The sequence below is a fragment of the Leptodactylus fuscus genome, chromosome 3, assembly GCF_031893055.1.
Source record: "Leptodactylus fuscus isolate aLepFus1 chromosome 3, aLepFus1.hap2, whole genome shotgun sequence".
Taxonomy (NCBI): Eukaryota; Metazoa; Chordata; class Amphibia; order Anura; family Leptodactylidae; genus Leptodactylus; species Leptodactylus fuscus.
In genome coordinates this window covers 107874422-107902032 of record NC_134267.1, presented here as the reverse complement: position 1 = coordinate 107902032, position 27611 = coordinate 107874422, and the positions used below count along the sequence as shown (strand labels likewise).

The 27611-nt window shown below is 39.6% G+C and overlaps 1 protein-coding gene across 1 annotated transcript in view; it reads left to right on the top strand.

Annotated features, from left to right (window-relative positions):
* Positions 1-27611, top strand: part of LOC142198496 (coiled-coil domain-containing protein 162-like) — a 57573-nt gene that overhangs the window by 10248 nt on the left and 19714 nt on the right. The window contains exons 6-15 of the mRNA XM_075269530.1: positions 1352-1490; positions 1971-2091; positions 3857-3966; positions 5577-5726; positions 6128-6181; positions 18873-19040; positions 20527-20679; positions 22498-22632; positions 24236-24388; positions 24735-24944. Coding sequence (XP_075125631.1) covers positions 1352-1490; positions 1971-2091; positions 3857-3966; positions 5577-5726; positions 6128-6181; positions 18873-19040; positions 20527-20679; positions 22498-22632; positions 24236-24388; positions 24735-24944 — 1393 coding nt within the window. The remainder of the gene's footprint in view (positions 1-1351; positions 1491-1970; positions 2092-3856; positions 3967-5576; positions 5727-6127; positions 6182-18872; positions 19041-20526; positions 20680-22497; positions 22633-24235; positions 24389-24734; positions 24945-27611) is intronic.

Here is a 27611-nt window from a genome sequence, read left to right as displayed (position 1 = left end):
AAGCCATGGCTGGATCATCTAGTATTTCGTCCTTTTTCTGCTTACCCCGTAAGTTACCCCAAAAGTCGTTTACTTTTTATGTGCAAAGATTGACATACTATTATTGGCATACTTCAGATATATAAATGCTTACAAGCCATTGTCTAATTTTTAGTGGTCTACAAAATTGTACACTGAGTTCTAAATCCACAGCTTTGCATTTCCATTGCTTAGAACTAATCATTTTGGTTATAGTCTTTTTAGCCATATTTTAAAGGGAGTCTAAAGAGATTTTTGTCTAAAATACTGCCCAAACCAATAATAGCACCACGTAGGGATCTTAAATAGGTGCAAATCAGCCTGCAGATGAGCCTGATTTACCAGATTTGCCTGCAGACAGTTGCAAATACTCTAGTTCTTTGGAATTGTTGCCCAGTGTCTTCCCTTTAGTCTCTGTCTGCACCACAGTTTTAATCACAGTTCTATGTATATTGATATGTTATATTAATGCAGATGAAGGTTATGGATGGTAAACTCTTCTTCCTCCGCCCCCGGGCCTCTATCAAAGTGAAGGGCATTTTATGGAATGATTAGTAATACTACGTATAATAGCAGAGGTCTTGAACCGTCTAATTAAAGTACACTACAGAGAAAGGTATCTTTAACTTTTCAAATAAAACATAACGTTTAATGATATCTGTTAAAAGCTGTCATAAAAGGCAACAATAGAAAGCATCTAACATCAACATACACAATAGCTGTGTATATCTGCAATATTATTGGTAATAAATAGAGATGAGCGAGTACTATTCGAAACGGCCGGCACACAGGAATGAATGGAAGCGGTCGGCACGCAGACTTTGTCGGCGGCCGGCTGCTTAACCCCCTGCGTGCTGGCTACGTCCATTTATTCCTATGGGTGCGTGCTATTCGAAACTGGAGTTTCGATTAGTACTCGCTCATCTCTAGTAATAAACCCCTTCCCAGAGAGAGTTTAAAGATGACTGCCTCTCCTCTAGGTGTGTTTCAAATTGCAGTATGCACAGCTCAATTCTGATTGGAACAATCCCATCTGTATCTGTTACCAATAATATTGCAGCTATACCCAGCTATTGTGTATGTTGATGTTAGATGCTTTCTATTGTTGCCTTTTATGTCAGTGTTTAACAGATATCATTAAAAGTTATGTTTTATTTGAAAAGTTAAAAATACCATTCTCTGTAGTGTACGTTTCCACAATGTCGCATGATCTCAAGTGAACCAAAACTGTCTAATTCTAGTTATAATATGCATGTTCCATAAATTCTGTTGCTAAACGTAAGGAGTAGAACACAACATTCTATTCTGCATAATTCTGTACTATTTATTGTAGAGATGAAATTTTTTATCCCACCATGAAAGCTCTTGCTTGGAAAATGGGTAAAGAAGAGGAGTTTGAAGGTCTCACACTAAGATCTCAGGTTGTTCTTCCTCCTAAAGGAGCTTCTGAGATAGAGATTAGAGTTCGTCAGGTAAGAACGTGGGATAACAATAAAAGTTGTATTTTAAACCACCTTATAACATACTTGGTATCATATTAGGCCTTGTTCACATCTGCGTTGGTATTCTGTCTGGGGGAGTCTGCATGAGGACTCCCCCAAAGCGGAATACCGTACTCAACTGCAAGCCATGTGTCATTGAAGCAAACAGACTCCATAGACTATAATGGGGTCCGTGTGCTTGCCGCCAGATCTCCGCAGGGATCATGTAGGCAGAAAAGTAGCTCACAATCTACTTTCCTGTCCGCAAGATTTGTGCAGGCAGCGCGCGGCAAGCATTATAGTCTATGGGGTCCATGTGCTATTAGTGAACAACGCTTGTAGTTGCGTTCAGTATTCCGTTTGGGGGGTCCCCATGCGGACTCCCCCAGACGGAATACCAACACAGATGTGAACGAAGGGCAACTGTAACATCAGTATCAGATTATTCAGCCTTCAGTTTTTTCATCACAGCTTCAGAAAATAATGGAAAGCTTTGAAAGTGATATGATTCACGATATGCAAAGAAAAATTGCCAAGGAGATGACATTGGTGATATCTGAAAGAGCGAGAGAAGGAAGAGGAGTTCCAACAGGTAAAATCTATAAAGTGTTTTTTAAGACTGGGTTCATATCTGCGCCAGATTTTTGTCTAAAACTGCAAAAAATTGGAGGAGAAAAAGGTCCTGCACGTATGACACCCGACGGACCACATTATTGACTATAAAGGGGTCCACCAATGTCCGTATTTAACCACTGTTTTAGCTGTCCGATTCTCCATTGTTCAGGTCCCTCGGCAAACCAGAGCAATGGAGACTGCAGCACTAGTGTGAACCTAGTGTAACTCCTGAAGTCTTACCCTCCATTTAAAATGATCAAAAAGTTATTAACCTTAATGCGGAATACAAATTTATTTGAAAATATACATGTATGGGGGCCACACGGTGGCTCAGTGGTTAGCACTGCAGCCTTGCAGCGCTGGAGTCCTGGTGTTCAAATCCTGCCAAGGGCAAAAAACCATCTGCAAGGAGTTTGTATGATCTCCCTGTGTTTGCATGGATTTCCATCCCATATTCCAAAAAAGACATACTGATAGGGAAAAATGTACATTGTGCACTCTGTGTGGGGCTCACAATCTACATTTAAAGAAAATAAATTATATATATATATATATATATATATATATATATATGTATATATACATGTATCACTATATACCAAACTCAATAAATAAAATGCATGTAGAACTATAACCTTTTTTTTTTTTTTTTGTTATATGTCTACAAGATATGTAGATGTCCAATAAGGTATTTGATGATATGTACAGTGTTGGCCAAAAGTATTGGCACCCCTGCAATTCTGTCAGATAATACTCATTTTCTTCCAGAAAATGATTGCAATCACAAATTCTTTGGTATTATTATCTTTATTTAATTTGTCTTCAATGGAAAACCACAAAAAGAATTGTTAAAAAGCCAAATTGGATATAATTCCACAGCAAACATAAAAAAGGGGGTGGACAAAAGTATTGGCACTGGATAAAGAACCTTAACTAACATCCAAACAAGTTCAAGCTGCCCTGCAGTCCGAGGGTATAACAGTGTCAACCCGTACTATCTGTTGGCGTCTGTATGAAAAGGGACTGTATGGTAGGATACCCAGGAACACCCCACTTCTTACCCAGAGACATAAAAAAGCCAGGCTGGAGTTTGCTAAAACTTACCTGAGATAGCCAAAAATGTTTTGGAAGAATGTTCTCTGGTCAGATGAGACAAAAGTAGAGTTTTTTGGGAAAAGGCATCAACATAGAGTTTACAGGAAAAAAAGAGGCCTTCAAAGAAAAGAACACAGTCCCTAGGGTTTGTGCTTGCAATCATTTTCTGGAAGAAAATGAGTATTATCTGACAGAATTGCAGGGGTGCCAATACTTTGGCCAACACTGTATTTACCATTGCTTATGCAGTATCAACATATTCAACATAGCACTGCATGGTAATTGTGCCCATGCAAAAACTAATTTCCCTATATCAGATGCCCACACTCTAGGGACATTTTTTTATGCCAGTTACTTGGAAACCAGTGGACCTAGAGAAAACCAATGGAAACACAGGGAAAACTTCAAACTACATGCAGGCATAACTGTTAACTTTGTTCAGATTCAATACAGGACCCCAGTAGTGGAAGAAAATGTTGCACAGCAGTGGGCCACAATGCTGCCCTATAGGTTTTTGCTGTTTCATGTCTGCTTATGTTTTCTGTACACTTCTGCTTGAAATATAAAGGGATTTATTCATATCCAATAATCTTATTATTATCTATTCAGTTGGCAGACGAGTTTGTCTTACATTTATTTGTATGTAGAGCTCTGGAAGAAGCCAGTTATGAAGGAGAACTTTTCACCTGGAAGGCCGCAAATTGTCGAAAAGTTTGTGCAGCTGCTAATGAGTAAACACCAGGGTAACTCTGGGGAGGTAAGCTGTACAAAAGGTCTACAGGACTGTGACAATGGATCTACAGAAATCTGTGGGTTACAATCACCATCATACTGCTACTCACAGTAGGCGTCGTCACCTGGTTTTCTTCATTTATCAGTCTAAACGCTACAGCGATGTATCAGTATCAGTCACTACACTGGCTGCCTATTCATTACAGAATACAATATAAACTTTTTCACCATCATCCACAAGGCTCTCCATAATACTACATCTCCCTACATTTTTTACTTCATTTCTGTTTAGCTCCCAACCTGTGCTCTCTGTCCAACTCAATGACCTAACACTTACATCCTGTATTATCAGAACCTCCCACGCTCGTATACAAGACTTCTCCCGAGTTGCACCACTTCTCTGGAATGCTCTACCCCGGACAATCAGATTAACTCCCAATTTCTACAGCTTCAGGCACAAACTAAAGACACATCTCTTCAGACAGGTTTATCACAATTCCTAATCTTGGAATCCTTCATACTGTAATTGTTGCCAGCACACAGACTAGGAAGCCTTTTCTTCTGTAATGTATGTAATGTAAAGATTAGTCATTGCAGGGGAAAAGGCTTTCTTGACTGTGTTGTGATAAGAAGTACAAAATCGTCACCACTTTCCAAAATCATCGCTGCTATCCAACCAATCAACCCATTTCCTAGATCCAATCCCACTCCCCTCTTACTTGAGACAATCTGTGTCCTTGTCCTAATGTTTATAAAATCTAAGGCTCATCCCTGACTCAGACCAGTATGAGAGTTTGTAAAAGGGGTCTCTCTGACTGAGCATTTTACATGTCATCTGTAACCCCTGCATGGTACCGCTGATTCTCAGACAGGTTACAGGCAGCAAAGGGAAGACACCAGCTGTGATGAAGAGCAGCGCTGGAAGAGAGGTGATAACACCAAACCGACTAGCAGCATCATTAGGTCAAATCACTCAACCATCCAGCACCCCTGCCCTTAACTTCCTTTAGGAATTCACCACTGTTGCACTTAGGCCACCCTTTACTTATTTATTAATAAAGTAAAAAAAACTTCTCCTGCAGCTGTACCCTCCTCTGGACTTTCTGCAGTCATTGTTACTGCTTTGCTTCCATCACGTTTGACAGGTAGACATCAAAGAAGCAGTCACAAAGTATCATGAATGATATGAACAACTCAGAGGCAAGTGGAGGGGACATGGTAATGATGAGTTTACTGGCTGCTGGAGTGGCAGGGGAGGGGAGGCAGAGGTGGCAGCTGTGTATTCAGTTTCTGCTGCTAACGGCAGTGTGGTAAGTGGAGGCATCAGCACTGCCCTCTCAGATTGAAATCTGCCACCTGAGGCAAGATGCTTATCTCACCTTATGGCAAATGCAACCCTGATAACCATCAAAACCAATATTTTGAAGTATACTTGTGTTTCATGGATACAACAGCACTACACTACAATAATCCCAATGATGGCCATTTATATGTAATGTTAGATAAATACATCTCTTGTTTTGCCTATTTTCTTTTTCTTTTTTTTTCATTTATGCACACTGGGCATGGATATTGTTTATGCATTCTAGACTAGTACAAAACACTATTGCTTGATGCTTGCTACTGTAATTGTAGGTTACATTCAGCCAGGAGCATTTACAACACTGCCTTACATCACTGGCTTGTGACATAATGGCAAGAGAACAAAGTAACTTTGAATCATACTCCATGTTTTATGAAAATCTACTTCAGCAAGAGCATCAGTTGCTGTATCAGAAAGAACAGGTATGCACATTATGGACCACTGCCAACAAACATTGGACATATCATTTGTTAAGCATATTTGCTCTGTGACATATGCTTTCTGTAACCAAATGCTTGGACAGTCAGTTTAGCATTACAGCATGTACATGACAATGCTTTTTTTTTTACATTTGCAATAAACCATGGTATCATCTATCCATCTATCATCTATTTACTTTAATTTTAATTTCTATATCTATTTCATATATATCAATTGTATTTGAAATGTAAGCTCTCTTTTAATCTAACTCAGGCAATGTATTCCATTATATTTTTGTAGAGGTAGGTTATAGACTCTAGATTTAACTTTTTCCTATGTAAGTCATTGGAGGAAGACTTTAAAATGCTGTTTGCTAATTGTATCACCATATCTTGTCTTATAGGAGCTTCTTGCAAATAAGAGAGAACATAAGGAAATTGAACCTGGTTTCAATGAGGTAGGTCAAGTAAATGAATGATATGATACTGCACAAATATTCATTAGCTAAATATTTTCACTGCATACATAATAATTTTACGGAAGTAAATGGAATATAAAATTTAAAGAAGATCTCTTCATTCTCCTCATGTCTTTTTATTTAACTGTAATTATATATATAGTACACAAAAAAAGTTCCAAGAGAAAGTAAGTATTTATTGCAGAAAATTATTGCAATTACACATGTTTTGCTATACACACGTTTATTTCCTTTGTATGTATTGGCACAACACAAAGAGAATAAAAGGCCAATTGGAGTTTTGTATAAAATAATATTCAAAAATGGACCAGACAGAATTGTTGACACCTTTTCAAAATTGTTGGTAAATAACGTTGTTTCAAACATGTGATCCTTGTCAAACTTGCCTGTGGCAAGTAACAGGTGTGGGCAATATAAAAATCATACCTGAAACCAGATAAAAAGGAGAGAAGTTGAATCAGTCTTTGTATTGTGTCTCTGTGTGCCATACTAAACATGAAGAACAGAAAGAGGAGAAGAGAACTGTCTGAAGACTTGACAAGCAAAATTGTGGAAAAATATCAACAGTCCCAAGTCCATCTCCAGAGATCCTGATGTTCCTTTGTCCACGCACAACATAATCAAGAAGTTTATATCCCATTGCACTGTAACTAATCTACCTGGACATTGACAGAAGAATAAACTAAATGAAAGGTTGCAATGCAGTATAGTCCAGATGATGGATAAACAACCCCAGTCAAGTTCCAAAGACATCCAAGCTGTCCTACTAGCTCAGGGTGCATCAGTGTCCGTGCAAAATATCTGTTGAAGTTTGGCAAGAAACACAAGAGGAAAACACTGCTGACACAGAGACATACAAAGGCTGTTCAATGTCCAGCATAACTGCTTCATAAGCCTCCCACAAAATGGAGCAAGAGTCCACCAACATAGGTTTATTTTGGAAGAAATTAGGCAAAGGATATCTAAGGGAGTTGGGTTTTAACCCCTTCCCGACATGCGCCGTAATAGTATGGCGCATGTCGGGTCTGTAACTATGGCGACCGCCCGGGAGCCAGGCAGCCACCATAGCCACCGGGTGTCTACTGCTTTAAGCAGTAGACAACCGGCTTTAATGCCTCCGATTGGTCCCCGGACCGATCGGAGGCATTAACCCCTCCGGCGCCGCGGTCAAAGGCGCCGGAGGCGCCATTTTCCCGGCGGCGCATGGGCGCCGCCATTTTGCCCGGGATCACCGGCTCCTGGCATGCTCCAGGGCTGACGTCACGTTGCCATGACAGCCGGGAGCCTTTACAAGGCTCCCAGGCTTGTCTGCAAATTCTCTCTTTTGCAGGCTGGCAGCCTGCAAAAGAAAGGATGATTTTTTGCAGTGCATTAGCATTGTAATGCATTTCATTAGTGATCAGACCCCCTGGGGTTCAACACCCCTAGGGGTTCTAATAAATGCAAAAAAAAATTAAAAAAAAAATATAAAAAAATATAAAAAGTATCAAAAGTTCAAATCACCCCCCTTTCCCTAGAACACATATAAAAGTAGTTAAAAACTGTGAAACATATACATGTTAGGTATCCCTGCGTCCGAAATCGCCCGCTCTACAAATCTATAAAAATAAAAAAAAATTTAACACAGTTTTGGATTTTTTTTAAGGGGTCAAAATGTAAATAAAACCATATAAATTTGGTATCCCTGGAACCGTACCGAAACACAGAATATAGGGGACATGTCATTTTGGCTGCACAGTGAACTCCGTAAAACCAAAGCCCGTAAGAATGTCGCAGAAATGCATGTTTTCTACAAATCCACCCCATTCTGAATTTTTTTCCTGCTTCCCAGTACATTATATAGAATAATTAATGGTGGCATCATGAAGAAAAATTTGTCCCGCAAAAATTAAGACCTCATATGGCTCTGGGAGCGGAGAAATAAAAAAAAGTTATGGGGTTTAGAAGGAGGGGAGTCAAAAACGAAAATCAAAAAATGCCATCGGCGGGAAGGGGTTAAGCAGCAAATCATTAGGATGCTATTGACAAGATCTAAGTAGCACTGTGGAGGGGAATAGAGTAATGAATGCAAATGTATGGACCGTAACAAAGGACTTACATTGGCACCACACAACAAGTGCAGAGTGAGCAAATTAACCCATGAAAAAAATCAATTGTGGTACGTGTGTTGTTGGGGTGAGAAAAAAAAAGGCAACCCAAATTCAGTGCAGACCCAAACTGTCAGAGATAGTAACACCATTTTATGGTGTAAAACAGGTTTATTTGGGGGGAAAAAACAGCAAAAATAAATAAACCTTACATCAGGCACAAAAAAGGGAAAGCAAAACTCCTGCTTGTCCGAGCATCTAACTACACAGTAAATATGCATGGCTTGCTCCAGCCACACGAACAAAGCAACTAGATACCACGATCACAAAACAGGTCTCACCAGACAGTAGCTCTCCAGGACAGACTCAGGCGTCTCCTCTCACTCTGAGGATCTGCCCTAAAATGAAGGCTCTGCAGCTTTTCATGGGTAGGTGATTAGCCCAGAGGACACATCTGGGCTGAGGCCTCCTCCCTAGCTCTATAGGAGCACATCATCACTAGACATAGGTAAGGACCCTGGGGGAGATATAGCATGACTCCAGGTCCCTGCCTGTCACCTTCTGACACAACTGTACAACATGCTGTTATCTAACAAACGGTTACACAGCAGTTAATGATTTATCACTTTATCTCTGTATTGCTGTATACCATATTGCTAGCCCTAAAATAGCACATACTGACATTGTTTTACTGTATGCATGTTTAAGAGGTATATAGGGCATTGTCTCCTTGCCGTGTTAACATCACCTGACAAAACTATTTTAAACTGTCTTTTCATGTATTCAGAGTTCACATTCCGTCTCTGACCTAAATCACAGCTAATGTGGCCAGTTTTCTGGTTTGTTGCCAGCGCTATGATGTACGATTCAGCTTGTTCTGGAAACTTGACCTTTAATATTATATATAGCATGCTTACAAAGGATATACATAAAAGACTGAGATCGGTGACCGCCATTATACAGTTTAACAAATCTTTAACTTCAGGAGGAATAAGGTCACATCCGTAGTTATGTTATGCCGACCAATACTGTTTAAAGGAAAAAATATATATTTGTACTGTATTAGCCAATCTACTGGATAATTACTATGGTTAATGCCGGGGCCCCATATGGTGGAAACGCTGCTGTAAAAAATGCCATGTTTTATAATTACAGAAGAGTGGATTGGATTCTAGCAAACCCCATCCCCACTTTGCAGTAAAACAGAAACACCAGCGGTATACCTATAGGTATGATTGAAGCAGAAAGTCTGCAGAGAAAAACTCTGCAAATTTTGTGTTCAAAGCACTGCGGGAAGAACCCTGATATGTTCCCGCCACGGGTTTTTCCACAGTGCCTTTTTGCTAAGGAACGTCACGTGGGGTCTTAGCCTAAAAGGATTTTTCAGTGCATTAAACATGGGCCTAAGTTTGACTTTGTTGGTTTCATTAACCCCTTCTTGCTGCAATCATTTTTCAGATTTTATTTTTAACTCCCTGCCTTCCGCAAGCTAGTTTTTTTTATTTTTCTGTTTACAGTGCCATATGAGGGCTTAATTTTTGCATGACAAATTGTACTTTGTAGTGGTACAATTTATTAACCTGTACAATATACTGGAAAAAAAAACTCAGAATGTGGTAGAATTAGAAAAAAAACTGCAAAACATTATTATGGGCTTAGTTTATGGTGTTCTCTGTGTAGCCAAAGTGACATGTTAACTGTATTCTGCATGCTAATGAGAATATAGTTATATCAAATTTATATAATTTTCTTTATGTTTTAACATCTTAAAAATAACAAAAACAGAAAAAAAAAACAAAGAACTTTGAAAAAATAGATTTCTTGGAGTTACCATATTATGCCACCAATAATTTTTTTATATATATACATATATATATATATATATATATATATATATATATATATATATATATATATATTTCCGTGCATGGGCCTGCATAAGGTGGTCTTTTTCTGTGGGGCTAGATGTACTTTTTATTTATACCATATAACATATTTATACCATGTTTTTATTGCTTTTCGCTATTGCTTTTATTACGTTTCTAGACTGGGCATTTTCAGACACAGGGACACCTAACTTGTATGGGTTTTACTTTATTAATTTATTAATTTATCAGATCTCGGGAAAGAAGTTGATTTAAACTTTACACTTTAATTGTTTTACTTTTATTTCTATTACAAACACAATACACTGAAATGCTAATATATAGTAGTGTATTGTAAAATGCATACACTTCTATTACAAGTTGCTAAGTGCAGCCTGTAATAGAGGTATAGCGATGAGAAATTTGAGAGTCTTCATTAAGAATCAGAAGGGTTAATTCCTGCAGTCAGATGTATAACACAGCAGAGTGGCTATGCTGGCCAGAGTGGCTGCCTTGTTTAAAGACCACCATAATAGTATGGGTTAAATGGGCCATTATGACTTTATATGCCACTCCAAACACTAGCTGGCCTCTGGTTTCTCATCACTTTTGAGATCAGCAATGGGACCCTTCAAGGTGTCCCTTGTTACCTGGGATCTTTGGTTATGGACCCTCAAGGAAACTAATTTGAATTCAAGAGGGAATCTCAGAGTGTTTCAGTTGGTAAAGCTACACACCTAGGTCTTTTTACTGATGATCTGATTGTTCAGATCTTCCTACAATTCCTATGCTTTGAGAGGTTCTCTCAATTAGGCCTTTCTTGGACTTCCAGAATCTATTCCTTTAAAATGTTGCACTCAGTGGCGTAATTAGAAATGGTGGGGCCCCACCAAAGTCTCCGGCTGACCGACCACCCTCTTTTCCCCCGCATTCCTGCACGCACTATTATGCCCCATAGTGGCTCTTGTACACAGTATTATACCCTATAGTGGCCCCTGCACACAGTATTATGTACTGTAATACATAATACTGTAATAAGTTTACTGCCTGGGGAAGAAGAGGACAAGTGCCATATTCACTGTCACTGTCATTTTTTTTTTTTTTTTGCATATTGACACGTCGGGGGCCCAGGCCCCCTGACATGTTGGGCCCTGTGGCAGCTGCTACCCCTGCTACCATGGTTGCACTTATGAAAGATATAGAAGGAAATTTATAAAATCCTGCACTCCATAAAAAAAGTCGCAAAGCAAAGATATGTGACTTTTTGAGTTCACTTGCGCAAAATAATTGCCAAACTTTGATTTCTCTCAAAAGTGGGTGAGAAAATTGGTGTTTAGCTGTCTACATTCCTGATTTATCAACTGTGACGTTTTTAAAAGCCATAAAAATTGTCGCAGACTCATTCTAGTCAGTGGGTGATATAGTGAGTAAAGTAACATTTAACACTGTGTGACATTTAATAAATTTGGCACAGCTTACAGAATGCCAAATCTGACTTTGATGATAATTCTGCCCCATTGAGTTTAACCCCTTCCCTCCGATGGCACTTTTTGACTTCCTGACCAAGCTCGATTTTTCAAAACGGACATGTGTCATTTTATGTGGCAATAACTTTGGAATGCTTCAACTTACCAAAGTGATTTTGAGATTGTTTTTTCGTAACACATTATACTTCATGTTAGTAGTAAACTTTGGTTGATATGTTTTCTGTTTAATTATGAAAAAATAGGAAATTTGGTGGAAATTTTTAAAAATATGCATATTATAAAGTTTGAAATGATGTGCATTACATACAGTTAGTCAGACTGCCAAAATTAAATCATAAATCTCATGTCCCAGATCTCTGCTTATGTCGGCATCAAACGTTAGTCACCCTTTTATTTTTACGGACATTAGAAGGTTTACAAGTGAAACAACAATATTCAAAATTTTCAAGAAATTTCCAAAACCCATTTTTTAAGGGACTAATCTAGTTATGAAGGCGTTTTGAAAGCCCCTTGTATTAAAACCCCCATAAATCACCCCATTTTCAAAACTGCACCCCTTAAATAAGCCAAAACAACATATACCTAGTAATTTAACCCTATAAGTGCTTAACAGGAATTAAGACAAAATGGAGGTGAAATTTTCAAATTTGATTTTATTTTACTAATATTTTCATTTAGCCCTAGAATTTGCACATTCACAAGGGGTTAAAGGAGAAAACGCATCCCACAATTTGTTATGCAACTTCTCCCGACTACCATAGTACCCCACTTGTGGGTGTAAACTAATATATGGATGCACAGCGAGACGCAGAAGGGAAGGCGCGCCAAAGAGCTTTTAGAGGGCAGATCTGGCTGTGATCAGTTTCAGGCACCATGTCGCATTTACAAAGCCCTTGAGGTGTCAAAACAGTGGAAATCTCTAGAAAGTGACCCCATTTTGAAAACCACACCCCTCATAGAATTTATCAAGTGATGTAGTGAGCATTAGTAACCCAGAAGTGAATATGTAAGCTGTGCGGAGTAAATTGGGTACACCAAATCCCATTCTATTTTCCCACTAGCTCCTATGACACGAATGGGGAACAGGGACATTCTGGGGGATCAGTGCTGGTGTATTATCTCTCATAAGTTCTAAATATGGGGGGGCCCCTGAAAACGCTCGCACAGCTAAACATTTCCTTCTAGTCGCAGCCACTTATGTCCTAAAGATTTGGCGACTTTTGGGGTTTTTGTCTTCACATTGTACAAGCTAGATTTTTATTTTCTTGCAATGTGGCCATATGAGGGCTTGGTGTTTGCGGTATTAGATGTGCTTTTCAATGCCACCATTTTGGGGTGCCTGTAACTTATTGACTACATTATATTAACTCTTTCTGGGTGGGATGTAAAAGGAAACATCAATTCTAGCATTGCTTTTTAGCTTTTTTTTTTTTTTCCTGTGCAGTGTTCAGCATAAGTAACATGTTATATTCCCATAAGGGGTGTCCTCAAGACAAACGTTAAAACTTAAGTTTTATTGTAAAATCAAGTAAAAGGTCAGGGCAGGCGGCCCCTATTGTTATAGATACAAAAACTTTTTTTAGAAGTGTGATATACATTCCAAATGCTAGGGAATCTAAGTGTAGTCCCCTTATTCTGGGATTAAGACTGCCTAGTGAGTATATATTCAATTAACTTCTAGACACCTAATTAGGTGTATATAGTTGGGTGTTGTTTCCTTTTTGATATGCGTATCCCTACTACACACCTACGTTGTTTCAAATGTTTTGTGTTTATTATCTATTAATAAAAAGTTAATGATAAAGAAGTAGGGACTGTTCCTCCAAAAGAGGGATGCTTGGAAGGTATCAACACTCCATGGACCCATTCAGACTATGGACTAGAACAGCAGGGGATAAAAAAAAAATAGGTGAGTAACTTATTATGTTATTTTAAATTGCCCATGTTTAGCTGGTTTATTTTTCAGCCTGAAAAAGCCCTTTTACCTAATAGATTACATAATATGTGTGTCACATGTATATTTATTACATGGTTGGTTGTATTATTTATTCAGTATACATATCTAAATAGGTGAGGATGGTTATGTGGTAATTGTTGTTTATGAATGTTGTGCTTATATAGCCTTGTAAAACTATTTCTTAATCATTGAGCTTCAGATGAAAGCTGGGTAGCCTGGTGTAATAAGTATACAAGCAGGTTAAAGTCCACAAGCAAAAGGGAAGCTGTAACCAAGCAGGAACTGTTCTTTCATTAATGCTGGATTCACGTCTGTGTTAGAGTCTCTGTAACAGACTCCACCGCAGATTCTGCCTAAAAACGCTAGAAAGAAAAGTCCTGCAAGGAGTTTTTTCCTCTCCACTGGCTTCAGTATAAAACAAGGGGAAACCTTGCGGACCCCATTATAGTCTATGCCATCAGTGTCACTAACCCTACTCACCATGGGTCTACTAACCTAAAGCCGACCTAAAACCAAACATAAATGTGGATATTCGAGATCTGTTTGATAAATATATCATCATTACTGTATATACTGAAGTATAAACCGAATTTTTCAGCACAGTTTTTGTGCTGAAAAAGCCCCCCTCGGTTTATACTCGAGTCAAACAAAAAAAAATATATATTTTTTTTGGGAGGGGGGGGGGGGGTCTATGACCAGCTTGAATAGTAATGTATAGAATCTCCCATAAAATAGTGAAACAAAAAATAAGCTTTAAAAAAATATAATCAAAAAATAAAGTAAATAAAAGTTCAAAATCCCTCCTTTCCCTAGAATACATATAAAAGTAGAAAATGACTGTGAAACACATACACATTAGGTATCCCTGTGTCTGAAAGTGCCCGGTCTACTGAATATAGGGGATCTGCAGTGCTCCTGTTCCGTTTGGAAGGGGTTAGTAGGAGCACTGCAGATACCCTATATTCAGCCAGACTGAATTCCAAGTGGGGGAAAAAACTCAGTCCTCGAGCTCAGGGAAGGGGCAGACAGACAGACAACCAAAACATCCCCTTCCCCAGCACCCAGCAACTACTGCACCCAAAAACTCCGACCATTTTAATTTTTTAAATTTTCCAGTAGCTGCTGCATTTCCCCCCCTCTGCTTATACTCGAGCCAATAAGTTTTCCCAGATTCTTGTGGTAAAATTAGGGGCCTCAACTTATATTCGGGTCGGCTTATACTCAAGTATATACGGTAATATGAGAGAAATGGCACACATATATGCTCCATATATATTTAGATTATTTCTGCTTTTATTGAGTTTTTTTTCCAATGCCTTACATTTTTTTGTGCAGATGTATACACTCCTCAACATTGTAATTGTAACACCAAGAAGTAAAAGTCTTGAAATTATGGTAAACTCAAGATTTCTGGACATGTTACTGATATGCAAGCAATAAAGAGTGTCAAGTAAAAGTGTTACAAAGAAATACACCCACATACACACCTTGGCATGCTGTCAATGAGTTTATTAATGGTTGTCTGAGGAATATTGTCTTGTGTTGTCCTGTTGAAAACTCTTTTGGGACACTTGGGAGAAATAGCTGTACCACTGGTTCCACGACCTGTAATGAAGACTACAAAGGTCCAGTTAAAGTACCTTATGGCATCAACACCATAATCCTAGATGTAGGTCAGTTCCCTTGTGAAGACTCCTTCATGGCATTGCCCTTTTGGGCTGCAGATCATTATCTTGCATAATTGAATAACCTCAAACGAAACAGAACTCATTGCTAAAGAGTGTAGACATACATTCCAGCCTGCATTGCCATCTTGCTGTGCATCATGATAACTCTTGACAGCAGTGACATGAACTTAATGTAACACCTATTTGTGAATGTCTGGTTCTAAATCCATTGTTGTGCAAATGATGGTTTGTGTCAATGCCGTTTGCCGCCCTATGCTTGGGATGTAACATCCAAATCCACCTGCAGTACAGAATGGATCTCTGCACCATTCTTCCAATCAGATGATATGTCTATTCAGCGGTTTGCTTGCACCTCTTGCGGCCATTCCAGTTTGTTAACATTGCAGCCTTGGTGCATGGCAATCTACTGGAGTGATAAACCAAGATTTCGCCATTCAAGGATTTTTTTTTTTTTTTAAATGTAGATTGTGAGCCCACATAGAGCTCACAATGTACATTTTTCCCTATCAGTATGTCTTTTTGGAATATGGGATGGAAATCCATGCAAACACGGGGAGAACATACAAACTCCTTGCAGATGTTTTTTTTGCCCTTGGTGGGATTTGAACACCAGGACCCCACCGTGTGGCCCCCGCCATTCAAGGATTCTGTCCCTCTCAGATTGTGCCAAGTGCCGATAACTGGCTGAACTATCCCAAACTATATGGTACAATTTTTTTTTTAGGGTTTAGGTGGCCAAAAATCTTTGCATTCAATCTGGCTTATATTCCCTTCTCATATACAAAAGATTGGAGCTAGGCGCTTGAAAATTTTTAGATCTTAACAACACCTGTTAGTGCCTCAATTTGCATAACCAGCAGATAAACCAGTGAGTGAAGTGCCACTGTTGAGCATTATACTGTGCACTATGGGACATTATTCTTAAAGGAGTTGTCCAGGAATTGGACAAACTCTGGAGGATCTGGAGCAAGGGCAGCCTAAAATTACTAACATCTGCTTTGTGGGGGCTTGTAAAGGAGGCACTTTTTGAATGTGGGCCAATAAAGGGGCAGTATGCTGTGTGGGGAGCCAGTAAAGTGGGCATTTACTATGTAGAGACCAGTAGAAGAGGCACCAAACTGTGTCAAGGCCATGTTATACTTCGTGGGAGCCAGTGAAGGGGATGTTATACCATATAGGGACCAGGAAAATGGCATTATACGGTGTGGGGGCCATGAAAGGGGACATTATACTGTGTAGAGGCAGGGGGCCTCAGTCAAAACTTTACTAGTTACACCCCTGCTTGTGTGAGACCATAGGCATTACTTTGTATGTACATGGGATATATAAAAACTGCCCGGATAGTGCCATAATTCCCATGAAAGCATAATCTACAGACGATTAGATGTGGCTCTGTGCACAGTGTAATAGTGCTGGGAGGGAAGTGATGCTCAGTAAAATACTAGCAGATGTCCACCCTATGTATTGCCCCCTTGCTCTGAGGTGGAGGTGCAAGCAAAATTCAAAGCACCATTAAATGTTAGATCCCTGTGTCAGGTACACGTATTAAGATGACAGATTGACAGCTATTTGGATGTACAGTGTAATTGTGATGAAAGAAATTTTCTGAGAGAAGTCCTCAGTAGTTGATACCTAGTTGGTATCAACTACTGAGGACTTCTCTCAGAAAATTTCTTTCATTTCATATCCACTGGCTAACACGGTACAAGGATATATATATTTTTTCTTTTACAGTGTAATTGTGATAAGGTATGGAGTTATTTGTTTTGCAGATAGAAGAGTTGCACATGTTCTGGAATGCTATTGTTATTTTTACCAGTTCTTGGGTTCCGGATTACCGTGAAACTATATGTTTTTGAATTTTTGATTCTTCCTGTTTCCATTAATTAAATGGACAGGTGTAGGCAGTCTTTAGTATATAATATACTGTAGACTATCCTGTTGCCATACCTGCCTATGTACTCAAATGGTGAATCTAAGAAGAGGTTCATTAGACATTCCTTACACATACATATATAATGACAAATTCCACAACACTGTGCTGAGATTGCAGACATACAATAGATATACTTCCAGTTGTGTTGTCCCCATTCCCATTTTAAAAGTAGCATACATCTGTTTTCATGTGTGTGTTGGAGGTGCATTACATGAAAATCATCACTGCTTTCATTTCAGAAAAACTTTTTTTTATATAGTGCCACTATATTTTGCAGCACTTCACAAACCAGAACGTACATATACAGACAAAATCAGACCATACTGTACAGAGTAAGGGCCTTTTCACACTGCCGATTTTCTGTCCAAGTGCTGCTCATGAAAAGAGCCCAGCACCCGTTATAGTAAATAAAACTAATGGGTTTTTTTCATGGACTGAGACACTGAGAACAAAAAAAAATGTGGCATGCATTTTTTTTCTCTTTTCTCTATCCGTTTTAGCCATTCAAGTTTATAAGTCCATGAAAAAAATGGACAGTAAATGCTATAAATTGTTCACATATTCATTGTTAGGTTGTGCTGAAAAACAAACAAGACAACATTGATAAACAGATCAGACATGGATCAAACACCGAACAAAAACAGAAATGCACTGTTACTGTACACACATCATGTTTTCTAATTAAAAATATTGGGGGAATTTATAAATAGCTAGTTTTCTGGTGTTAAAGAGGACCTTCCATGTCCTCATGAAAGTATTGTTTTACATACTGCTAGAAATTCCCGGTATGTGCAGCGGCGGAGGAGATATCACTGTCATTAGTTTCGGCACCAATCTCTCTCCACTGTCACAAGGGTGTTCCTCATAGCTCAGTGTCAAAACTGGGCTGGAAGGAATGTCCCCCCTACAGTACTATAACATTGCCTTGCACTATCAAAGGGGTTGTTCCTTAGCGCCCTGAGATGCCGTTGAGCTGTGAGGAACAACCCCCAGTACAAGTCTATGGACGAGTACTGTCAGGGGGGAGATCCTCAAAACCCAGTGATGACACTGAGCTATGAGGAACACTCTTCTGACAGTGGGGAGAGATGGGTGCCGAAACTGTCAGCTTTCTAGCAGTATATGAAACCACACTTTGATGAGGACATGAAAGGACCTCTTTAAGAAGCTGCACATTTTGACACATGCCATATTTACACTACATTATAAAAATGTCAAGAAAAGTGGACAAGGTTAAAAAAGATGGACATGGCCAGAAATGTGCACAAATTGATACATTTTAAAGACAGAAAATATCATAAATGTCAGTCTAATATAGCAGGCATAGATTTAAGTTTTTGAGGGAACTTGAATAGCAATTTGTGCCAATTTTGTGTTGTAATATAGTTGCAAATTTGCTCTCAAATTTTTCAGCTTTTTTGGGCTATCCTAATTATTGAACATTGACGATAACTGCGCAGAACCAACTAGAGTAATGGAGCAAATTGTAACACAAGTCCTACATAGCATTTTCTGTCATTAGGACAGTCTAAGAGGCATGCACACATCTCTTATAGACGTTCCAGATTAATAGCAATTTACCCCAACAGACATCTGTTTACTCTAAACTTAACATGAAGTCTTCTTTCTCGTTTTCATTTTGTTCTCTAGGATATAGATATGAGCTATGAACTCATGACTGAAATAACTGCACTCAGAACCAAGCTTCAAGAGCTTGAAGAAGAAATGATGACTTCCAAGGAAACCATAAAAAAACAAGTACAAGATGAATATGAAGCCTTAATCAGGACTCTGTTTGCAGCATGTGTATCCCTAAAGGTAGAATGACATTGTCCATATCAGATCATGGTTATGTATTTGGTATTAGCTTATAGCATGGCTAACAAGACACAAACGTAAACTGGTCTTTCTAGAATAATGTCAGAACAACATTAGTGTAACAGCTCAGACTTAGATGGTCACTAACTTTTCAGACGAAATCTGACGATTACAGCTTAAAAACGATAGACACCCAACAGAGCCCAATAATACAGCAAGATTCATGTGTAACCACTGTTTTAGCAATCCACCCCTCTCCGACAGACCCGAACAACAGAAAGGTGATGCTACTGTGAACCTAGCGTAAGCAAGTATGTCTATGGATACATTCCATTTCTTGCTGATCTCAGTGAGAGTAGAGGGCTGTCATTTTTCTCTCTTCACTCAGTGAATGGAGAAGGGGGGGGGGGTCTTTCTACTCACAGCCTGCACAGACATGTCTGCAAACTGTTGCTGTGTTGAAAAGACTGAGGATTCTGCAAAGAAAAGTCTTCTGTGTACTTATAACTGCTTCTGACTGTCTGTGTGGATCCAGATAGGATATTCACAGGCATCAAGCAGCTTTACTGACTGTACTCCTAGATTGTTTTTTATTCTTGTATTTCCACTGCCATTCACATTCCAGTTTTTCTGATACTATGAACAGAAATCTAATAGAAATGCAGATCAAATGTGCACAGTAAGTGTATATTACATTACACAGGTTTGTATAGAACACCTACCATGCTTCTACAGAGAAGGGACGTGCAGCAAACTCAGTGTTATTGCGGTGTTTACATAGAGGGATAACTGACACTGTCTGAGCCTTTATCAACAAACTACAATTAGCTGAGCTAATTGTCATGACAGCAGAGCTGTAGATAACAGTTTAAAGACCTCCGAAAACAGGCCCAGTGTTTTGGCAAAGAGGTCTAAACAATGAGAGGAATGTCTATCCCTGCTCAAGATACATAAGCAGAGAGAGTATGCCTAATGAAAACAAAGTTCTCCTCATACTCTATCTGCATATGTATCTTGAGCAGGGATAGACTCCAGGTGTTGCCTTTTGATCAGATGATCCTATTTGATATATGGGACCCTGATAGCATTGTGGATATGTTTCTAACAAAGACCTCTAGTTGTAACATTGAGGTCTATTATAGTGTGTGTATCTAGGCAGACTAGATTATACACTGAAGTGTTTAATACGATATGCCACATGCATTATATTGTAAAGACTGCCTTCCTACACACATTTTTAGGACTAGTGTCTCGGTTAAATCATTTTAAATTACCTATTAAAAGTTATATTTTAGTTATTCCCTCAGTGAACTAGTTGTTATAGAGTATAACAACCCATCAGTGATTTCTTTTTAACACCATATTTTGTGTGATCATTGTCATATTTATTTACAATTACGTTTTACTATTGAACATTTACTACTTTTGGCCTTTAATCTCCTTATACATATGGTATTTCCTACAACTTATCTCCTTTTTGTTTCAGTCTAGAATAGATGGCTATCACATTACAATGAACAAGCAAGTGACTGAAATCATCAGTGATGTTTGGAAAGAAGGTGTGGATGACATGATTCTTCTTAGGAAAAAATATTACCCTGGACAAAACGGCAGCTCTCTGAAAAACTCATTGTGCATGGTGAGGCATTAGAAATACAAGACCATGTCATGATGTACCATACTTTATATGAAATCATTTCTCAAACTGTTTATATTAAGTTTTACAAAACGTATAATATAAAAACAATTATCTCAAGTTAGTACTGAACAAGTATAATAAGATCGAAAGGCTTCACAAAAAGCAAAAGCGACAATATTTATTTTATGAAATAGAAATAAATAATCTGTTAGTGCTATTAATGGGTTAATGGGTTAAAGTGCACCCAAATACCTTTAGCAGTGTTTTGAGTGATTTCTATGTTTCTCTGGGAGCTCTTGGTATCCTCTGCATTTGTTTACATGGGTAGCTTCCCTCTCTCTCATCCTACAACTACCATCACCAGTTGTATAACTAGGAAAGACTGGGCCACCAGCAAACTTTTGACTTGGGGACCCCCACGACATAGCGCCCCCTTTCCTGGCCCCCACACAATATAACGCACCATTTGCACACACTATAATGTCCCAAAGTGGCCTCCAGACATCATAATTTCCCATAATGGCCCCTCCAAACAGTAGAATGTCCCATAGTGACCCGTCCACGCAGTATAATATCGCATCATGGCCCCTGCACACACTATTATGCCACCCAGTAGCCCATACACACAGTATTATGCTCCACAGTGGCCTCTGCACACAGTATTATGCCCCATAGTGGCCCCTGTTGTACACAGTAATATGCCACAAAGTGGCCCCTGAACACAGTATTATGCTCCATAGTGGACCACCCATGAACAATTATTATACTCTGGGGTCTTTTAGACCCCAGAATATAATGATCGGAGGCTCAGCAGAGGTAACAAATATTAAAAAAAAACAAAAAAACACTTACTTATCCCTCCCTGGCTCTGGTGCACTTCCCACTGCTTTCAGCCTCCTTCAATGTTGATACAAACGTCACATGAGCCAGGCCAGCGTTACAACGCATAAAGACGCAGGCCTGACCCACGTGATGTCTGTGTACTAGCGACATTTACCCATTTGCAGAAACTTCACCAATACTTCCCCACCCCATCATAATTACCTTTCATCCTGTCTGGATCGTCTGCACGTGTGAAATCCTTCAGTGCTTTGCCTCTTCTCGTTTGCGCATGTGAAATCCTTCAGTGGTTTTCCTCTTCTCGCCTGCCGGCACCTGTGCAATAGAGCGAGAGTGCTCAGGCTCTATTGCGTAGGTGTGGGAGGTTGGTTCCTTCTCTTCATGACTGGCTGTGCAATAGTATGATTTGCAGATGCCGGCAGAAGTGAAGTAAGTGATGATTCATGTTCAAAAGATTAGGACATGAACACAGGTAAGTATGATGGGGTTGGGAAGTATTGGTGATGTTTCCGGAAACAGAGAATTGGAATGTCACCATGAAGTAAGAAAATGTGCCTGGATTGGTCACATGACCGCCCTGGTGATCTAGGTAAATATTCATTTTTTATAAAATAAGTTATTTTGAAGTTAGGCGCTTGGGTGGTTTAGTATTAATCCAGTTAGTTCAGGTGTTGACTTACGCGTTTCAGAATACTAGGTTCCTACATGGACACAAAGTTGGACCTGCAGGACTTTGTGTCCGTGCAAAAAAAAAAACGGTTTAACTGCGGAGAGGCTGCATACGGATACCGATGGTTTGCTTTAAAAACCCATTGAAGTGACAAAGTGGCGCAAGTGTGAATGCCCCCTTAGCCTTACACTTATGGATTTTTCTACAGAAAATAGGCATTCTATTCCTGTGTGCAATCTGTGTACGCATACGCACCATTATGGATACAGTTCTGTTTTGATATTAACAAATATGCAAATTTTTCCCAGCAAGAAAAGCTGCAGGATCTACAAGATGAGAATAGTCAGCTCCAAGCATTACTATGCAAACTGAAAGCACTAAATAAGTGGAAAAACACAGCCAAGGAAGGCCAACTGCGTGAGAAACTGAGAAATGCTGAAACGGTATATTTTACATTATTGAGTATTTTGTGGTTTTTAGTTTTTGGTTTGATTATTGAGTTTCCAATGATTATCAGACAACAGGGTTCATAGTACTTAAAGGGGTATTCCCATAACCCTTGTTCACCAACCTGCAGGCTGTGTTCTCTCTTCACTTCCTAGTTTTCTCGGCACATTGGTGGGCGGGGTTTCACTTGCTCTGCTATCTTCTATGTTTGCAGTCAGTAATGAGGGATTGGTTGTAAATGCATTATCACAGTATGAAGCTGATGTAGAAGCTGATGTAGCAGAGCTGGATTTGAGTCAGTTTGTAATACATACAGAGGTACTGGACTCCCTATCTCAGCCCTTATCAGCCAAATTCAATTAAACCAGCTGATAAGTGGAAGAGCAGGAGATAAAGAGTGGAGCTCTCACCAACCCCCTCCCCTATCTGAGGAGCTCCGTAACTTGTCAGACATACACAGCTCAGAACTGCTTCCAGCACTCAGTCCCTCCCCCCCCTGAGAGCAGGAGCTACATCACTGAGGGACTGAGCAGATAAGTCCGTGGTCCAGGGCCCGTGGTCATAGAAACGCATGTAAACAATGAAGTGAATAAATTAAGATAGTGGCCAAACAAAACAGTTTTGATAAAGCAATGTATTTAGAAAAAGTCTTAAATCCACATAAACTAGTAGTATAGATAGGATCCTTGTTATGGGACAACCCCTTTAATGGAGTGTTGCGGCCCCTTGACATTTTATATTAACAGTGCTGCTCTTGTTATGATAAGTGGAGGTCCCAATAACCTCAAAGCTAGCCATCAAACATTTATGGCATATCCTAGGTATATCCCATTCATGTTAAAGCTTGAGAACCTTTATAGCGAGTCTGTTTTTCCAGAAAATATGAAATCAAACCAGTCACAGTACATTGTAAGCAGGGGTGTAGCAATTACTATTGGGCCCTGGAGCCTCAGGGGGCCCAAAGACCTCTCTACAACATAAAACGGCTCTGATATTTTTGACACACGGTATGTGGGGACTCCATTGCATATTTTGATTTGGAGCTTCAAGTCATGCCTCTGATTGTAAGGGCATAACCAGCCCCCACTTGCATTTAAAGGGAGTTTGTCACCATTCTTATCCTAACAGAGTTTTTGCCTTATGAATCAACGCCTCCATTGCTCAGATAACTATTTTTGTCAATATGCAAATGAGTTCTTTGGAGCAAAGAGGGAGTTACCCTTTACGTACATGGAGCAATGGCAAAGCCCTTGCTGCTTCAAAGAGCTCATTTGCCCTTTGCAAAAGGGCAATATTTTCAGAAATGAGGCACCAATTCACAAGTGTAAACAACATTTGATTTTGGTGACCCAAACCTATCTCCTGCGCTGGGTTGATAGGCCTGATTCTGGTGACAGACTACTTTAGGCCTTTAGACTTTTTAAAGGAATTGATTCATGTAAAACTGTCTTAAGGTATGATAGTGCTTAGCATAGTGTACACTACAATGTGCTGTGGTTGGATTGATGGATTGATATGGAGTTTCCTGGCAAGAGACTCCCTTTGAAGTATAATTCTTTAAAATGTTTAGTTTTCTGTTTTCTCAAATGAATTGACCAGGAAGCTATTCAGAACAAGAAAGAAGGCTTAAAGCTGAAGCTGCTTGTGGAACAGGAGGTGGCCTTGTTACGACAACAGCTGATGGGTGCAAGGACAGCTCTAACAAAAACACAGGCTGAAGCCAGCAAAGTGAAACAACAGCTGACCAGACAGGTAATATTCCTTATTCCATGGTCAGCCGCTATATACTTCCCCAAACCATGCTGCATTGTATAATGCACAGCAGTGCATAATACAATACAGCATGGTTTTTGCTGTTATATCGGGAAATGTAGTACTAACACTTGCTACAAAATGTCATCATGAGAAAGGGGGTCATGAGTTTCCTTTGTAAATGGAGCAGTAGTGTGCTCTGTAGACCACCACATTCACATTTACGGGAATGATGGAGTACTGTGCTCAAATCTCACAGTCTTCTAGAAGTGAATGGAGCAGTGGTCACCCACAATAACTGTGGTAAACTCAATCTTTATGTAACAGATATATTATTGCTTTACAGAAACACCTGTTGAATGAATCCGAGCACAGACACACTCAGGAGACGAGACAGAGACAGCAGCTAGATAGTATTAAATCTGTTAGCATGGACAAGCTACAGGAAGATATTGTGGAAAAGGCACAGAGATTGCGTTCCTTGACTGAGGAAACTGAAAGATCATCCAAAATGGGTCTACTGCAGCATAGTAAGATAAAGAAAGAAGTAAAGCAGGTAACACACTTAAAGAAAATGTATATTGGTAACAACTCAGCCAAGTTCCAGGCCCCCAATCAGTTTTCATATAGACTCCTATAACTCACATATTGCCATTTGGAAGGTAGCTTCCTATACAACAATGCCTGGTTTTAGTGGGGTAACACGGTGGCTCAGGGGTTAGCACTGCAGCCTTGCAGCACCAGAGTCCTGGATTCAAATCCTGCAATAACAACATCTGCAAGGAGTTTGTATATTCTCCCTGTGTTTGCATGGGGAAAAATCTACATTGTGAGCCCTATATGGGGCTCACAATCCACATAAAAAAACAATGCCTGATTTTTAAGAATCAAAAATGTTGTAATCTAGAATTATGGTTTAATGAGGTTTTATTGAGAAACACACAAAAAATAAGGCAATTGCACCAAATTGATATGGGTCTGGTATGACAGAGTTCACATGTGAGTGTGCTAAAACATTTTACTTATTCAAACAACATAAGAAAATAGTTAGCCATTCAGCAGCCTAGTAAACAGCTAACATAAAAATACTGCATGCTCAACGGAGTACAACGGGTTTAACCATAGCTATAGGCAAAAGAAAGAGGAAGGACAGAAATGAGAAAACAGTAAAAGCAAGAAAGAATAGAGTAAAAATAATTATGTTAAAAAAGAAAGGCAGGGTAAGGGGGTGGGTTGGGGTAGTTATCTCCAGGATTCCACTGGTACATCTAGCAATTAACTGGTCGCAAGGCAGAAGACCCAGCCATCCATGGCTGCCAAGAATCAAAAGGTTTTCCAAGGCCTCCATATCAAAATTTATCTCATTCACTCTCATCCCAAGCTCCTGCATGTGCCTCCGTTCATATTAGCCAGCTTGGGGCAATCCGGGAATTTGAAAGTCTTGGGATGTTCTGGCACATACATATCCATAATGAAATGGCACAGTAGACGCCTTTTCAATCTGGTGAGAAAGCCAGACAACATGGATAACAAAGCCTGTTGAGGGGTGATGGTGATACTAGGCCAACACGCGAAGTTATACAGTTAGGTAATGTCATCACAAGGGGTAGCCACAGGGGGACATCTCCACAAAATATGTAACATAGGCCTATCAGCCCTGCAACATTGCTAGCAGTCTGAGGACACCTCAGAGTTTTATAATTAAGTTCCTGGAGGAGCAGCAGCAGCAATATGCTATAAATTAGGGAAATATTGCACAATGGAGGGGAGACGCAAAGTAAAGTTCCACAAATGGTAATACATCCATTTTAAGGATGTTTATCCTTCCGAACAATGACAGAGCCAGACAAGATTACCAATGGAGGTTGTTTGTGAAAGTCTGGAGCAGCGGGGTACAGTTCAAACATATACAGTGGCACGCAAAAGTTTGGACACCCCTGGTCAATATGACTGTTATTGTGAACAGTTAAGCAAGTTGAAGATAAAATGATCTTTAAGAGGCGTAACATTAAAGATCACACATTCTCTATTTTCAAATTTACATTTTCAAAATAACAAAAAAATTAAAATGGCCCGATGTAAAAGCCATAATCCTGACTGGCTAATTAAGACCTTGGTCAGGGTTATCTGAGCATACAAATCTACAAGGTTCCCAAACTTTTGCAAAAGTACTTCATTTCCTTTTTCACTCTAAAATTGTACTCAACCATAATAATACATTGATATTGCTTAAAATTATACACAAGTGTTTAATCTTTAATGTTATGGCTTTTAAAGCTCATGTCATCTTCAACTTGTTTAACTGCTCACAATAACAGTCAATTTGTCCAGGGGTGTCCAAACTTTTGCATGCCACTGTAGATTTAGAGGAAGGGGACAAGGGACTGCCCTGTCTGGAGCCATTCTCGATGGAGAGGAACGCATACTATTGACTTAATTCCTCACTGTGGGGCAACAAAGGATTATGTAGATAATCTTGTTTCCCTTAGTCCTAACAGCGGCACAATGTGGGGGTATTTCGTGCCCCTGTGTGCTGGTAGGACAGGCGGAATTTTAATTAGCCATGTATTAATTTCACATGGCTTGTTCCCTTTAAGAGGGCACAGATACCTCCCCCCTGTGCGTAAATAACAAGTAATAATACATACATTCCAAAATAAACAACAATAGGGGGGGAATCCTTGTGCCGCTGTTAGGACTAAGGGAAACAAGATTATCTACATAATCCTTTGTTCCCTGTCGTCCCTACCAGCGGCACAATGTGGGGAAATAGCAAGTAATCCCCATAAGGGTGGGAGATTAAACACAAGCAGAATGTAATACAGTACGCCCGAAGGCAGTAGCTTCTGAGCCATACCGATCAAGTCGGTAGTGCTTCACAAAGGTCAATTCTGAAGACCAGGATGCTGCTGCACAAATCTGGTCCAAGGTGAGAGCCTTGACCTCTGCCCAAGAGGTCGATACTGCCCGCGTCGAATGGGCCCTTAGGACGGTCGGCGGAGGTAAGTTCTGACTCACAAACGCCAACTTGATTGCTTCCTTCACCCAGCGAGAGATGGTGACCTTAGAAGCCTTGCGGCCTTTATGGCCCCCTACATAATTTATTAACAAGTTCTCAGATCTCCTGAAAGCGCGTGTGCGCTGAAGGTAAATCTGCAGGTTCCGGACTAAATCTAGGGTATGCCACTTCTCCTCCTCAGGGGAAGTGGGCACGGGAAAAAAG